The 17,127-nt window shown below is 34.8% G+C and overlaps 1 protein-coding gene across 8 annotated transcripts in view; it reads left to right on the top strand.

The window, feature by feature from the left end:
- The window catches only part of ATP8A1 (ATPase phospholipid transporting 8A1), a 105,950-nt gene that overhangs the window by 11,810 nt on the left and 77,013 nt on the right, over positions 1–17,127 (top strand). For 2 of the 8 annotated variants that reach the window (XM_068188963.1, XM_068188961.1), the window contains exons 5-11: positions 2,915–2,960; positions 6,847–6,887; positions 10,422–10,495; positions 11,896–11,965; positions 12,566–12,693; positions 15,863–15,974; positions 16,805–16,970. In XM_068188963.1, coding sequence (XP_068045064.1) covers positions 2,915–2,960; positions 6,847–6,887; positions 10,422–10,495; positions 11,896–11,965; positions 12,566–12,693; positions 15,863–15,974; positions 16,805–16,970 — 637 coding nt within the window. Of the gene's footprint in view, positions 1–2,914; positions 2,961–6,846; positions 6,888–7,779; positions 7,854–10,421; positions 10,496–11,895; positions 11,966–12,565; positions 12,694–15,862; positions 15,975–16,804; positions 16,971–17,127 lie in introns of those variants that run through there. The other 6 variants (XM_068188962.1, XM_068188960.1, XM_068188968.1 and 3 more) reach the window with 4 other exon arrangements.

Genomic DNA, 17,127 nt, shown 5'->3' with positions numbered 1-17,127 from the left:
ATTTCTGATGTCCCATGCATAAAATCCTTAGTTTAACCATTGTGACTTTTCATGGTTTTTTAAATCAGATGGGGAATAGGCCTTTTCAGTTTTTTTCCTGTTGCTCCAGTCCAGTGCAATTAACTGCTAGCATTTCCTAAATGCTAGCATTTTCTTGGTGCTAAGTGTGATCTGCTGATCACACTCCTGATGGCCAGGAACAGACATAAAATTGGTCCTCATTAGGCACCTATGCCAGGCTTTCCTAGACTCTTTCCAGTAACTGTCTGTGGTAGTGGTTGTTTTGCTTTCTTCCCTGCATTGAAAGAAAACTTTAGAAGAGGTGGGACATTGTAAACACAGAAGCGCCCATTCTGATTTATTTTATTTTGAGAGACAGGAATTTCAGTCCCTGTTTCACTTCATACAAAAGATGTTGGGGTTTTCTGAGTACCTTCTTTCCTTCTCTTCACTAAAAGCATATGATACAAACCTGTCTCTCTAACTTGCTTAAAATAATTGAGTCTTTTAATTGATGTCTTTTGTACCAAAGGAATTAAAGTAATCTTAATTATTTACCAAATCACTCTAGATGTTAAGAATTTCTTTATCTGCTTTTGTTTTATTTTAGTTCTGCACGTATGTTATGAGAAGGACAAGACATTAGATATGCCATGATACAGCAGAGTGTCTTGTACACTAGAGGAGTAGTGTTCCTGTTTGGGGGCTCTTCTCTTTGAGTTTTGGAAAGGGTTGCAGGTAGTGTAGTCTTTCCTTGCACACAAATAGTAAGCTGCCTGGGAACACCAGATTTATTGTGTTTGAGCAGATTTACAACGTATGTGCAGAAAAATGACCAAGAGGAAGAGTGTTGAGCTGCAAAGGAGGTTTGGAATGGAGAGTGGTTGGTCACATGCTGCCTTCATTGATCAGTTTTCTCCTCAGTTACCTCTGTGAATGGATGGTAGGCTCCCTAGGTTGTATGAAGCTCCTGGATCACAGAGTTAAGTGGTCCTGCAAGACACAATGAGGTCTACATTAAATATTTTTCTTCTATTTGGCATTTCTAGTTTTTGCTGCCTTACAGTCAGCTTCTCCTTAAATGCCTTTGTTGCTTTCTCTTTACATAAACAAAATCCCTTTTAAAAAAGCCATAAAAGCAATTCATGTTCTTTCAGATATTTTTAACCATTCTGCTGTTAATGCTCACAGACTTACACCATCTGTCAGTGTCTAGGCAAATATAAAACTGAGGCTGCTGCTACTGTACAAAGTGTCCTTTTTAAAATTATCTCATCCAGTCACTTTTCTTTTGTTATTTGTTTCTACCATTTGCTCTTTGCAACTTGAAGTGTATGGTTTGGTGTGGCTGGGGAGAAAGACAGGAATCAGGTAGAGTGGGTTTTGCATATACCAGCTAAATAAAGTTCTCATTACCAAATGTTACAGAGATACCTAAAACCAATACAGCTGTACCATTTTTTTGCTGAGAAAGCTGACCACTTTCTGCATAGTAAAATATTCAAAGTGTTTTTCCTTAACCATTAATTTTCTTTATGTCTCAGTTTTTTTACACAGTGAAATATCTAGGATCTCCACGAATGGTAATCTTCATCTAATATTAAAGCTTTTGGATAGGAACCTTGTATATTGATAACAACAAATACACACGTGAAAATAATACTTTTAGCTCAAGAACCAAATGTTTCTCTTTCTGGAATGAAATACCCAGAAGAGAAACACGTTAGCAGAAGATAATATCCATGAACAGCATGTGTTTTCCATATGTGCTTCAAAGGTTTTAGCAAGATTTGTGACATGCAGTGTTAGATTGTCAACTGTTTCCAATGATTTTCAACCATCATACCTCAGAAACACTGGATATTAATCACTTTTCAAAACATTTTTCAGAATGGAGGAGATTCACCCTGTGGGCAAATAGACATCTGCTGTGGTCAATTAATGCTTTCCCTTTGATCAAAGGTTATTTATCTGTACAGTCAGTCATCTTTTTGAAAGGAGAATCTGCTGGCAATCTATGAAAATCTAATAAAAAATAATATTTCAATTTTGCAAAGTTAAAAGTTAGCCTTTTAAGAACTGCTAACTGAGAGTCAAATCTACCTTTTATAGTCAGTAAATCACTCAAGTATCTTGACTTATTTTTCTTTCATTTTACAAGACTGCTTCTGATTTTGTTTGTATCACAAAGGCATGAATTCTGAACATCTGTTTAAAAAGTGTACCTATTTAAATTAATTTTTTGAAACATGTTCCTGCTCAGGAAAAACTGAGTGCACAAATCGTAAATAGTGTGTTTAACTAGTACTCTCCTAAACTTTTTTTATCTGAGTTTGGTCATACCTTGAAAATGCTCGTTGTTAATAGCTGTATCAAAAGATTACTGTCAAAAGATGTCTCACAGCTATATTAAAACTGAAGGGCATCATTGCCTGTTTGGGGGGTGTGCTGTTGAGTTTTTGTTAGTTTGTGTGTTACTGTTGTTGAAGTCTCCAGGCAGCTTTGTAGAAGTGGAGTCAGTACATTTACACAGTCATTGCCTGACTTCAGATGTCTGTATGAGACACTCAGATGAAGAATTGTTTCATGATCTTTGCTGTTGTAGAGTTATCTCCCAGTTCCAGGAAAGGGCAGAGTTATGGTTTTGAAATGCACCAGTTCCTTATGTAAGGAACTTGTCCAGATAGAGATTGCCCACATGAAAAGATATCTTAGTACAGTATAATTAGCCTGGAGCTGGATGTGATTTTCCTGGTGTTCATAACTATGCAAGTAATTCATAGTCCTGTTTAAATACTCATATGGTTTATTGAATAGATGAGTAGGAGGGGCTAATAGATGGGTTTTTTATTAGAAGTATGAAAACTGTATCTTATCAACAAAAGTCTTTAACCACTCTGCATTTTTAATTTAGAAAAGACATAAAGCTGATAATGCAGTGAACAAGAAACAAACTCAAGGTAGGAAATTTTTTTAACCTTTTTTTGGGGGGATTGAATTTGGCAACTTGAACTATTGACATAATTGAGTGGGAAATTGCATGTGCAGATTACTTCAAAATTTCTAATGTAAACAGTTGAACTAATAATTGGCAGTGATGTTAGCCCCACAAAATAGAATATGTTCTAGATTAAGGTTGTGAGGTTCCTAAGGAACTTGAGCATTTACTCATTTAGCACAGGTAATACTGTCACTGTTAGAAGATCGTACTCATCTGTATATTTAATGGAACTACATTATAATTAAAAGTCTGCATTTCTGAGTACAAATATAATTTGTTTCAGCCAGCAGTAGGAAGGAAGCATCAGAAAAATAGAATTGTCTTTCTATGCTGCTTCAGAATTGTGGATAAAGACTAATGGAGTTACTTTGGGTTTGATTTATTGGGGCTTTTTTAATAAATCTATGTAACAGTTTGATTAGAAACTATGAGATACTTAGTCAGTGTACCCCAAGCAAAACATTGGCATGTGTTTTTCTAATAGATTTTGATAAAGAAAAGTGGTATGAAACTGGGATTATTTTAGCTCAGAAAGTGAGGGAGATATTAGTATATCCTAAACATGCTTGTCAGGTAGGATGTCAAAATTTAGGTTCCTGCTTTGCTGCTCTTCAGCTTTTCATGTTACTTGTTCGGAGGTAGACATCTCTTGATGGAATTTGTCTCGTTTTTATAAGCAGGAGGAGGAATGAGTGTCATGTGAATTTGATTGCAGAAAATATGAAAAATACCACGAAAGAGAAAAATTCTACATGGAATCCTTTTAAGTATATAATAAAAATAACCATTAATTTTTTAGGGAGAAATGTGGTCATCACCTAAAGACAAACAGTTGTGTAGCACTGCTAAATATTGGAAACATAAATTTTAAAGCCTACCTAAATTGTATGTAAATTTTTAATGTAAAATTTATGGGGGCTGGGAGGGCAAGATAGCGTAGGAAATTATTGAACATGTAGAAACTACTGAGCTCAATAGCAGGTATGGAGAGATTAGGGTGGGGAAACAAAACTATTGACTGAAATCACAGAAATAGAAATCTCCAGAGGACAGGCCTGGAGAAACAGATAACTTCTTAGCAATACATGAAAAACAAAGGAAAACTTAATATTGAGATCCAAAATTCTTTCATCAACCACTCATAACTTTTGACATTTCAAGCAACAGTTTTGGTGGCAATGAAATCTTAAAATACCTTTCCAGTTTTTCTCTTTGTCCAGAGTGTACAAAGTTTTAATAAAAGGCTTGTTTTACTCTTTTTTCTGACTCTTCTTCTTGGTTACCTCTTATCAGGGTCTTTGGTAGCTTTTCCTGAGATTCCTGAATGTTCCATGCATGCAGAAGAGTATCTTGGAAGTTAAATATGTGATGAGGATAAATGAAATATTGCTCACATTGAGAAATACACTTCTTAAGCTAATGCAGGATTCACATAATGTGCAGCATTGATCCTAGCATCCTGACAAATCAATTTTTAAATATATTGTCAAGTACAATCTATTGTCAAAGCAACAATTAAAAAGCTAATCAGTGTGGTACTCTCTTACTTTGTTTTATGTATTCAGCAGTTCTGTGACCCTGAAAAGCAGTGATGTGCATAGTACGTTGTAAATGCAGCTCCACTTTTGGCTGCCTTTTAAACAAACAAAATTGTTAGTGAAATGACATGTGCATGTATAGATAGATTCTGTATATGGGTCCCCATTCAACTTTCTGTTCCTTAATGATGATCTGTATCTCAGTTAGCCTAAAGTAATTAACTTTGTGAAAGTTTGCTATCAAAAAACCTTTTGCAAAGAATTTGGATATATTAGGCTGCATTGGGGATGATTTTTGTTGTGTCAGGCTGCATACATGTATGATACAGCAGGACACCATCAGACATTCTGACAGGATGAAATCTGCTTTTCTGTAGTATGATGAAGTAGCCTTCTGTAGGGCAGATAGAAAATGCTTTTGAAAATTAGTTGTTAGAGTCAGCTGAAAAGTGGGAGATACAAATGAGAAAGCAGGCTGCAGGAGGCAAGTTCTCTAACCATTATATAAAAGGTGCATAACAACACCGCTTCTTTTTTTTTGTTCTCATAAGAAAATGGATTTAACTGAATTTTAGTGTGTGTTAATTGTCCTTAAAAACTTACCAGATCAAGCTAGGGCTAAAGTACGCTTGAGATTTCAGGTGTCTCTGCATGTTTTCATAAGTCTGACTCATCTGGTTTTGTGCTGATTTTAACCAGTTAAACCAGCAAGAAGGAAATCCAGAAAGAAAAAATTATAGTGTCCTTCCATGGAGTGGACTAAAGGGTTCATCAAAGGCCCAGCAAACCCTGGAGGCAGCATGCATACAGCAGTGAGGGTGCCCACCTTGACACGGGGTGACAGCAGGACAGGACCTTCCCTCTGCAACCAGAATCCCCTTCTTACAAAGCCCCTGGCCACATCTGGTGACATACTTATATTCAGAGCTGCAGAACTCCAGTGGCAGTTATTATAGTGTAACTATTTGTGAAATGTAGTTGTCTGGACTGCTGAAAGGTACATTTTTAATTCTTGTCAGTTCTTTCATCTGATTGGTGCCATGGCCCCATCAGTATTGCTGTATTAGAAGCTGCATTGCTGACACAAGGGGATGGAAATTGGTAGTTGGCAGCACAATTATCAAATGTCTTGGATTCCTTAGGACAGTGTTACAACCAGTCATCACACAGAATCTGTAGTTTTACCAGTGGAGGGAAATGGTTTGTCAAAATAGATTTTGTGTAATGATCAGGTGGTTGGTGAGGCAGTCATTAAAATATATTGCTTACTGTCAGAAAGGGAGACTGCCCCATCTACCTTTGCCCTGAGCATATCAACACTGATAAATTTGGGGGAAGGAAGGGGAATTACTAAGCAGGCTAAGTAATGATTGCAGGTATCATTGAGATACACAAGAAAAGGAGTCAGCCTGGACAAAGCCTCCAAGAAGATTTAAATGTAAAGGCCATGTGTAGTCCCAGATTTTGATCCACTTTTTTGAAGTCAGCATGCTTTTGTGTAAGAATTTGGTCCTGATTGGGGACTGAAGCTTCCTGATGGTTTGAAAGCTGGAAAACACAGTGAAAGGGAGCAATCTCTTAAAGTTATATGAGTATTGATATGTAGCAACATTTTCTTTTCTTTTTGCATATCCATCTTCAGTGACTGGGACTAAAAAAACATTGCCTTTATTATTCTCTGAAAATAACAATCTTAGCAATCAACTGGCAACAAGGCGTGGTTTTTGTATCATAATAGTAACATGTAAAACTAGAATAGTGGAATTTGGTTACAATATTAATTGTTACTACCAGGGAAAAACTACTAAATTGTACTCTAAATAGCATGGGGTATTTTCAAGATATGTGTGGAGGAGGTGACTGTAGTGATCCTTAAGTTTTCTGATATGCCAATAACACCAGAATAGATAAACTATAGTGAGCCTCCTGGCACTTTTAATGAATATTGTATATATTCCTCTCGCCCCCCCACCAATAATATCAAAACTTTTTAACTTCAGTACTTTTTATTCCAATTACTGATTTATTTTGGAAAACACATTATCATAAAATCTCTATCAGATTTATTTGATTCTCAGTCCCTGTAGAATGTTCTCATTAACTTTGTAATTAGATTCAATGGCACAAAAACTGTTATAAAGAATATATGCTATATATTTGAAATGCTTGATCTGAATTCATAGAAACAAGGTATGCTCTAAAATATTATGTAAATTAGATATGTCTGTATGGCTTTTCATAAGGAATGTAGCACATACCTGTGTACTTCAGTTACAAGTGAAACTTTTTTTTTTCCTTTTTTTTTAGTACTACGAAATGGTGCATGGGAGATTGTCCACTGGGAAAAGGTGTGTGTCTTTATTGGTCACTTTTAGAGCATAATGCATATTTAATATTTGTTTTATTTCTCCATGTAGTTATTAATGTTAAAGAATAACTGGTATTATGGGCAATGTATTATCTCTTGTATTTTATTTTTTCTTTGTTGATGTTTGTCTCAAAACAGATGTTGAAGTCAAGTCAGTTTTCATGGCATTAGTTCAAACTGGTCAAGTTCAGTGGAAATAAGCTGAATAGTATGATGGCTGTGGCAAAATTACTCACTTCCTTAGTACAATGTGGTTTTCCAAGGCAGAAACTTCTTTATGGAAGCTAGATACTTCCTGTATTTGTTGAAGTTCATCAGCTTAAATCATGAGTACTTTAAAGATGTTTATGCAGTGGTTAGGATGGGACTCTTAAAGGTATCTTTCAAGGTAAACTTTATACTGTCATCTAGTCACTTAGTTTTAATGGTTGCCATACCTGAAAACTTGAAGAAAATTTGACCCAGCATAATTTGGAGGCAAGGTTCAGGTGGATTTGGCTTATACCTTTGAAGAAGCAAAAATATAGTGTGATGCAATAAAACTGTGTTCTTAGGTGAGATTAATTTCTTCTATAACTCAGCTTCAGTCTTTCAGTAAAGTATTTTACAAAACCAGCCACATTAAAGAACTGCGTAGGGAAGACTATTAAAGATTAGGCTTATTTGGCTAATTAGGCTTATTAAAGATTAGATTTCCAAAGAATGCCAATACATTTTGACAGAACTCCAGTTGTACAATCTAACTTCTCTAAGTGTGTGAGTTTCTAACAGTCTTGCTAGGAAATTCAGCAGGTAAATATTTACTGTGCTTAAAACAAAGAGTATAATACATTTTGTTTGAGACCATTAACCAATTCCCAGTTTTCTTTCAGGTAGATGTTGGAGATATAGTTATAATAAAAGGCAAAGAGTATATACCTGCTGACACTGTACTGCTCTCATCAAGGTAGAGATGCCCACTGATACTTACATTGTAGAGGCTGGTTTCTCTACCCTGCATTTATTTATTTATTGTGATTGCTCCAAGGAAATAAAGAATAAACAAAAGGGCTGCTGTTTTGAAGTGTACTCTTGTGTTCATTTGGTCATTTATCATTTAAATCAATGCTGTTTTTTTTTTAATTGTGACAATTGCAGTTTTGAAATTACACTGGCATTCAATTTACCCCTAAGAAGAATGTAGTATGTTAATTTTGTTGTTGAATACAATGCAAAAAAGGCGGTTCCCTGTCTAAAAATTGGACCTCAACTGCCATATTTAGCCATGTTGACTTTTTGATATGTACCCAACAAATTTCATCCCATAAGTAAATCAAATTTGATATATTACAGGGAACAGAAAGGGTTTCTAAATTATATAGTCTCCAGTTGGATAATTGAATCAGGGAAAAAAGTGAACATGAGATGTGAATCATCAAATTAGTACTGTCTGAACACTCACTTTATTATCTAATATATATATTATGAATAATTTCATTGGTTGGAGGCAAGACCTAATTTTTAGCATGTAATGCTGTGACCCTTTTTACATGGACAATCAGAGATTGTTTATCATCATTTCCTTGGACAGTTTTATTTAAGAAATCCACATCTTAAGTGGGAGATGCATGTTTTTCAACATCTATTTGATCAGGTCAACAGACAACAGATTCTAAGAATCCTTTTTAATGGATATTACCTAAATGTGAATGTTTTGTAATTTTTTTTCTGGCACAAGCAGAAGTGTTATGTATATGACTATGATTTAGGTATAAACCCTTTATGACCTCACTGAAGTTAATTAATCTACTCATGTTTACAATGAATAAAGTAAGGATCTTATGCATTTCTGTTGACAGACTGTGGTATAGACTAGTACATTGTTTCTCTGTCTTCCATTATATCTCAAAATTAAGTGCAGCTGATTCTAAAACACTTGTAATAAATTATTATCAAGTGTAAAGTAGTTCCCAGAAAATACTGTAAATTTTCCCCCCAGTCTGTCTTCAGTGCAAATGTTACTCATAACTTAGCTTGTACTGAGTTTCCTCTGTAATCCTTTTACTTCTGTACTTTGAGAAGCATTTACAAATTCTCCACCAAGATCTTTCTTTCTCCACCAAGAGCTTTGCAGGCAATACACCATGCAGTAAAAACACTTCTGTTGGCCTGATAATAGCTTCTGTCATGCTAACCATAGTGTCTTGCAGATGGAAGAGATTGCATCCTCTCAGAGCAGCTTCTTCATAATCTTCCTGAGTAATCCCCTAAATTTGAATCTATTCCTAGATGTCTTCACCGTTTTGCCATTTCAAATTTGAAGGACACTTGCATCACAGTTGTGGTTTACACACAGGAAATACCAACTGCCTGAAAAGCTTACTTTGCAATCCTTGTACCCCCAGAGGAATCTTGTATCACAGGTTGACAGTGAAAATAATAGTTAGCTGCTACTGGACTTGGTCAGGACTGTTTCCACTTTGTTCAACCCCTCTTTAGTGCCTTTATTAGAACACACTGTGTGTGTCCAGCTATGTGTGTCCAACTATGACCATTACTCACATTGAATTTTCCTGTCAGCTTTTCTTCTAGGATCCAGTTTGCAATGGGGACTCTTTGAACCACAATTGCTTTTCTAGGCCCAGTTCAGGCATTTCTTCCAGCTAAAATGTTTTCCCTAGTTATATTACTAGGATCCTGTTTCAGCCTTGCTTCCAGGAGAGAACCCTGTACTGCTACATGACCTCTAATTCTGCCTGCGTACTGGCATTTGCTCTCCTCCATCTCTCATCTCCATGTGGCCATGTTTCTTCTGGAAGACTCTCATCAATTTTGCTTTCAGGCCTTTATTGATGCCCAGCTACATTTTAGGTTCCAAAAGCAATGCAAGTCTGTGGGCCTGGTTTTAATTCAAACTAATAATACTGGATTTTTTTACCAGCAATAGGAGTTTCTGGAGAACAAGAGGATCTTAATTATTTTAGGAAACTATAATCTCTTACAGTGAAGGACAAAAACCTCTGAGATTTAATTCTGTATGGTTCTTGCTAGTCTAGTGTAAACAAAAAATTGCAACAAAAAAAATTGATACAAAATAATTTTCAGCATGTCTACATAGGAAAGGTACTTGTTACCAGACTCTTCAGAAAAGCTGCTGGAAAATTGGCTGCTGTGGCTTTTATTTTTTTTATTGATGTATGGAGTGGCTGGAAACTTGGTCAGTTGAGAAATAAGCATAACACTTTTTTATGATTACGTACAATGTCAGTGTGTTCTGCAGCTTAAAGTTTGTGCCTTACAGTAAAATTAAACCACTTGAGTAAAAATGAAAGTGTTCTAGCTCTTTTCTTTCTGACCTGATTAAAATAGATTTTGAAAAAATTGTCATCAGACGTTTTAATTAACATGTATTGTTTGAATAATAATTTCAAACTCTGTCTTTTTGTCTTTGTTCATTTGTTTTGTTTTGTTGTTGGTTTTTTTTTTCCCTGTCACTTATTTTTCTGTTCTAATCATTTGAAACTGGGATGTGTAGGTGGCAGTAGGGGAAGTAGTGAAAGTGACCAATGGGGAACATCTCCCAGCTGATCTCATCAGTCTGTCATCAAGGTTAGAATAAAGTAGTTGCACAGGATACGTGTATGTGGGTCCTCATATACCAGATATGATTAACACTGCCATGTTGATAATCTTTGCTTTGCTCTTCACCTTTCTCCAACAAAACCTACATATTTATAAAATTAGAAAAGGTTCTTTCATCAAATACAGATCATTAAAGTGAAAATGCACAATAACACTTCAAGAAGTCAAAATTGTTTCAGTCCTCTTGGTTTTTACACTACCCCCATGAAAATTTATCAAACAAGTTGTCACTGAATAAACACAATTAAACACCAGGTTGAATATATATTTAAGAGGAATAGATGTGTTTCTACCAACTTGCTATTTTCAGCAAAGAATATAGTTTAACATTGGTAGGAGTGGTAGAGGACCCTCTGCACAAACTTGGATGTTGCACAATCTCTGCTGCATGTGGTGGCAAAAGCAGCGTTGTTCCTGTGTATTGTGACAAAATGCATGTTTCTTAGACATGTCAGCTTTATGCTATTGTCTGCACTCTTACCACACTTTGGTTTTTCCCTAACCAATCAATGGGCCTGCCTTGATCTAACTTTAACTTAGTTTGGAGGTCACTGTAATCTGCTACAGTTCTTGCAATTAAGCATGTGTCTCACTTGAAATGTCTTTGCTGCCTTAGTTTGTTTCAAAAGTGCTTGACAAAATATTATTTGGTTTTTATTGTTGACTAATAAAAATGTTAGAATTGTGAAAATTGTCTTACACAGGTGGTTCCATCCAAGCAGGCTAAATAAAAGTTATTTATATTTTTAGAGAAGTTTGCCAAGAATAAAACAGTAGCCTGAATGTACCTTATTATAATTTTTCACACTTTAATGTTTGTACTTTACAAAATTGTGTTAAAATAACCTAATTAACATTATCCTGCAAATAATCTAAAATTAGATCACTTACCTGTAGCCACTTTTGCATTAATAAAGGAAATTTTAAAAATAATTGATGCTCAAATTTCATGCTAGAAGGAAAGAAAACACTAGAAGCATTAAAGTGGTGTAGAGAGTAAACCTTTGTTCTTTTCAGTGTTAAGGGGTTTTTATGACTTATTTGATCCTTTTCAGAATCAAAACTTCTTTCTGTCTTAGATTTAAATAGTAGATTTTCTGTCCTCACACTCAGAAAATGTGTAAAGATAGAACACTTCTGCTGTGTACAGTGCTTTTGTCAATGTTTCATTTAAGAAAATAAGCTTTGGCAAACTTATCTGAAAATGTAAATTACTGTTAGTTTTTATAGACTTGGCTGTAAATTTTTCTGGTTTTGAAGATCTGATAAGACAAACCTCTTTGTATAAATAAGTATTACAAGATTACAGGAAGTTTATGGATGTTGCCATTATAATTTTGAATTCAGGACTTTTTTTCTCTTAATAGTGAACCACAAGCCATGTGCTACATTGAAACATCTAACTTAGATGGTGAGACAAACTTAAAAATTCGACAGGTAGGAATTTAATTTTTGGGAATATTGCTAATATTATTTTTGTCTATTGATGCTTAAAAAACATTTTATTACATTAATGGATCTTCTAGAAGACTGAAATTTTAGTGGTTTGAATAAAAAGCTATGGATTATTGGCATCAAAAAAGAGGAGGAATAAGTGGTAACACCTAAATCATTCTTTGTGCTTTGTTTTAGGTTTTTTCTTTGGGAGAATAGGTAGAAACATAAATGGTTTGGATATTGGCTTTGTTTCTAGAGAACAGATGATGGGGCAGAAGCCCTGCAGAAATAGCTGATGGGGCCAGTATTGCCCTTCAGGGACAGGTAGGGAATAGCAGATTGTGACTGAGTGCTCTGTCAGTGTGCAGGGACATAGTTGCTGAGCTCTGTGATGGATTATGACTCTGTCTTGGTCGTGGTATTTTCAGATGCCAAGGTGACTTTTTCACTGTAGCACCCAATTGTGACGGTAAAGTGTAGCTGGTCCATTTTGCTCCCATAGGGACAATTGTTTTCTGGTCTTGCTATTAGGTTTATAATGTGTAGATTTGTTACTGGATTGTGTTTTTTAATGTCATGACAAATGAATTTTGTTTACAGGGTTTGCCACTAACATCAGACATCAAGGACACAGAAAGCTTGATGCAACTCTCTGGCAGAATTGAGTGTGAGAGCCCAAACCGACATCTCTATGACTTCGTTGGAAACATCAGGCTGGATGGGCATGGGTATGTGAATACAAGGAAGAAAACCTTGGGAGATTCGGTCTATACAGTAGACAGCTATGTGTTCTTAAACTACTGAAGTAAAAATATGAACAATAATTTTTTTTTTGTGTATTCTCTGCTAGACTTTACTCTTTTGAAAACCTAGAGGCATAAAACCTTACGTCTAATGTCTACAACTTGAGTTGTTTTACTAGTTGTCCTTCAGAAAGTGTTAGGTATTGATAATAGGAGAGACTGCTAATCAAATTCTGACAGTTCTAGAATATGTACCTTAGGCATGTCATTTGTTACAGAAGCTGAATAGAAATAATGTCTCTTTTTTTTTTTTTTTAATTATTGTTTTCTGTTTGCTTAAGTGTGGAGTGGAACAGAGTCCATTGCTGTATACCTCAAATTCTTCTAATTTGGTAGCTGAAAAATGTTTAATACCTTAGTTTACTGAAAGCAGGTTGCTTTAAAAATAGAAAATGTGCACTTACAAAACTTGCATGCTTGTAAAACTGCTCAAAAAATTCTTAAAATACTGAAATGCTTACCAAATACTGAGAGTCAGGGTCCTCTATGGATTCACAGAAGATTTATTGCTAGATCCAAAATTGCTGGATCCTTCATTCCCAAAGATATACAGTATTTCTTATTTATTTGGTAAGCATTTATTTCTCCATATCCAGTATTGTTCATGTTTGTGGTTTTAGACTGATACATATAGTACTAACTGAATACCTCTTTTTTTCCCCTTAATATTCCATTTTTTATTTACTGATTTCTTACAGATGCATTCCAGGATTTTTCAGTCACAAGAGTGTGGAACTATTATAATTCCACTGTACTTGTCATTAAGAAGAGAAAAACATTTACCTGTAATTCTTCTCTGGAGGTAATAGTTATAGCAGATCCACACATTAATTCTTCCTCCCTGACTAGAAGGAAAAGCATACTTTCCTTTTTAGTCTAATAATTCAATTTTTAAAATTTTATTTAAAAAATAAATATTGAATGTGCTGATGGCTGTTATGCCTCAAGAATGTGTAGGAGGACGCCATCTGCTGTCAAGAAATTTTTCATTTGAGAAATTATGTTTTGGAATATTTTGCCTATCATTCCTGTGCAGTCGGATAGTTCCAAAAGTGTGGCTCTAATATATTTACCTTCAGAGAAAAAGAATTACAGGTAAGTAACTCTTTTTGGATCTTGGCCTTACTTCAACCTGAAAAATCAGGGATATGTTATTTTTCTGCCCATAATAGAGGGAATGCAAATTCATCTAATTGATATTTATTTGTCATGATCTTTAGACCTTCCTACCACATAATGTAGATCCAGCAGGTGTGATTTACACTTTATTCTTTGCCATCTTAACGTATTTGCAAAAGTAATAGAGGATGCTGAAAATGTGTCTCTCTCTTCTTTAACTTAATGTAAGTCATTGGAGTGCCATAAATGTTGTGTCTTGTTGACCCTTTCAGTCTTTCCTTTTACCCTTCATGGGAGAGCAACTCAAAAAAAAAAAAAAAAAAAAAAAAAAAGTTTATATCCAGTATTCAAGGAGACAGAACACCATTACAGATTTTTGCCTTTTGGCTAAATCTGTGAACTAAAAGAGGCAAAAGTTTTCTAGCTATCCTCAGCCTTTGAGTGAGCTAATGCTTATCACCAAAGTGTGCAGCTCTTTATTATGCTTATGAGTATACAGAAGCATGTCAGCTTGGTTTTAGTCCATGAAGACAATTAGCTAGAGAAAGTAGAAAAGTTCTTTAACCTTGTTTATATGAACCTATGACTTGACAGTGGCTTGGTGAATGGTGAGGGGATTGTGCAACGCAAGTCAAATTCTGGTTATCCAGGCCTAAAGTATATGTTTTCCTGAAGACATTATTAAAATTATGGATAAGAGTGAAGTACTTGTACTTGTTAACAAAAACATTTTGTTGTGTAAGTTTTCGCATGTGTCTCAGAAATTACTAGCTCTTAATATACCCTCTGCCAGGAAAGTATTCTAAAAGCATCTTCTCCCATTGAAAACATCCTTTACTGAATACAGCCCAGGCATGTTGGTGACAGTTGGTAGTTATGTAAAATGCAAGAGAAATGAGATGTGTTGAATCATATTGAAGAAGGCTGAGGCTGGGAAGTAAGACACTTGAGATCTCTGTCAAGTGACTGCACCATCACTTTATTAGAGCAGAGTGTGATCACAATGTTGAGTATTTGTCATATGGCACCCAGCAGATCTGGGCTTTCCATACCCTGACTATACTCTTTGAGCTACCCAAAATGTTACTAAATATCGTGGCTTTTTCAGATGCTTTATATTTTATACATCAGAGATACAGCTGCTGTCCTTTATCAGTTCATTTGTGATCTTAATAATGTGTTGGTTTCAAACAAGTAGAGTTAGTAGTTTTAGATAAGAATTCCAAACTCTAGAGTACTTTTGACAAGTGTGAACTGCAAGCTGGTATTTATAGAAAGAAAAGTACCAAAACAGGGCATGTTTGTCCATGGGAAAGAGTAATAATTAATTAAATTTTTTGTATTTTAAGAAAAACTTGACATACATTATGTGTATAAAGACATTGTTTGAATTTAAGACAATTAAATGTTTCCTATGTCTTTTGATGGTGTGTTGCTCTTTTACCGCACACAGTTTTAAAAGAATGACAGAACAAAATATACCTGGTTTTGCAGTTTAAAAAGGTGCATGAGATGTTATTGTGAATGTTGAATAACTGTGTTCATAAAGGATGGTTATTTGACTAGAAGAGTAGATTAAGCTGAGAGTTCACAAAATAATTTCATTTGAAAATTGCTTTGAAAATCAATTTTGTAAGAGGTCATTTAGGAGAAAAATTAATAATCATAAATCACAGGAGAATTAGACATTTTTACTTTCAATATGCATGATTAGTAGTAACATATCAAAATTAGTAGTCCACAATAAAAACTAAGTGGTAAGTAATATTTTTGAAAGCTTAGATTTTCAGCCTGATTTTTATCTGTCAAGTTTTCTCTGTCAAAACTCCCAAAAAGTTAACTGTGAAAATTAAGTTCCTAACCCATTAACAATAATAATGTAAATTTTGAGAAATTAGTTTCAACAAATGTTGATTAGGTTTAATCATTGACATTGACTGGTTTAGTATTAAAATGTAAAACTTCTTATTTGTAGTACTGTTCCATTGGGATCTGATCAGATTCTTCTACGAGGAGCTCAGTTGAGAAATACTCAGTGGGTTCACGGGATAGTTGTCTATACTGGACATGACACAAAACTTATGCAGGTTTGTCCCTTGGATTTTGTCCGACCTGTCTGTTTAATTACCTTAATTTACCATTCCACGGTACAGAAACATGGCTTGGTTCAATGTTGTACTAAAATGTCAGTAATAGAGCATCTTTCATATCAATTAACAGCAATAAAAATAAAACAATTTCTTGTTATTTTAGTCACTTTATCCCAGTTTTTTTTCACTAGTAAGCATATTCATTGATTCTATCTTGTAACGTGCGCATTGAAAACTGCTTATTAGCAAGTTCTGTTATCATAGTTTTTCTTTTTTGATTTTTGAATGCTCCTAAAACTGTCCTTTAGTGGGGTTTTCTTTCAAGTACAAAGGTAATCTTGTCAGAAAACAAAATGAGGAGGGAAGAGACTGAAATTACTTTGCCTGGTATGTTTTGAAGTACCAGAATTGAGATGCACCTGTTGAGAAAAAATAATTTCAGATTGGTCATTCATGCTTTATTTATTGTTTTCTAATTTGTAAAATAGTTGAAAAAGTGTGTCTGTATTAGCAGCTGTCTTCTATTGCACTGACAAGGTGCAAGGTGTATGCACATTCATTTTTAATGTTTACTGTTAACTATTGGTGTTACCAGTGTTCTGTGTTATTGTCTAAACTTCTTGTGTCACAATTCTAAAGCTCCAATTCATAGATTTATAAGCTCCTGGTTTTTGGGTTTTTTTAAGTAAAAGAGTAAGGGCATTTTTGGTGATGATGTATTTGAGAGAATATTAAGAAAAGGATACAGTAAGATGCAATTTGAAAAGCAAGAACCATATTGCCTCATCTAATATTTAATAATCACTGTTGGTTTTTGTCTTTTGCAGAATTCGACAAGTCCACCTCTTAAAATGTCTAATGTGGAACGAATTACGAATATTCAGATTTTGATTTTGTTCTGCATCCTTATTGCCATGTCTTTGATCTGCTCTATTGGTTCAGCTATATGGAACCAGAGGCATACTGGAAGAGACTGGTATCTTGATCTAAATTGTAAGATCTAAAATATTATATTAATATTTTATTATGTGGTTGCCTTTCATATTTGGAAAGGAGGATAATTACCTTCCCTTGCACAGTGGTTTTTTTTCAATCTCTCTTCTTTGTTTGTTGACTAAAGTCATTAGGCTAGGTATATCGCAGCAAGTGT

This window comes from Anomalospiza imberbis, chromosome 4 (genome assembly GCF_031753505.1).
Source record: "Anomalospiza imberbis isolate Cuckoo-Finch-1a 21T00152 chromosome 4, ASM3175350v1, whole genome shotgun sequence".
NCBI classification, from domain to species: Eukaryota; Metazoa; Chordata; class Aves; order Passeriformes; family Viduidae; genus Anomalospiza; species Anomalospiza imberbis.
The sequence above is the reverse complement of the archived record's forward strand: the minus strand, read 5'-3'. Positions and strand labels throughout refer to the sequence as shown.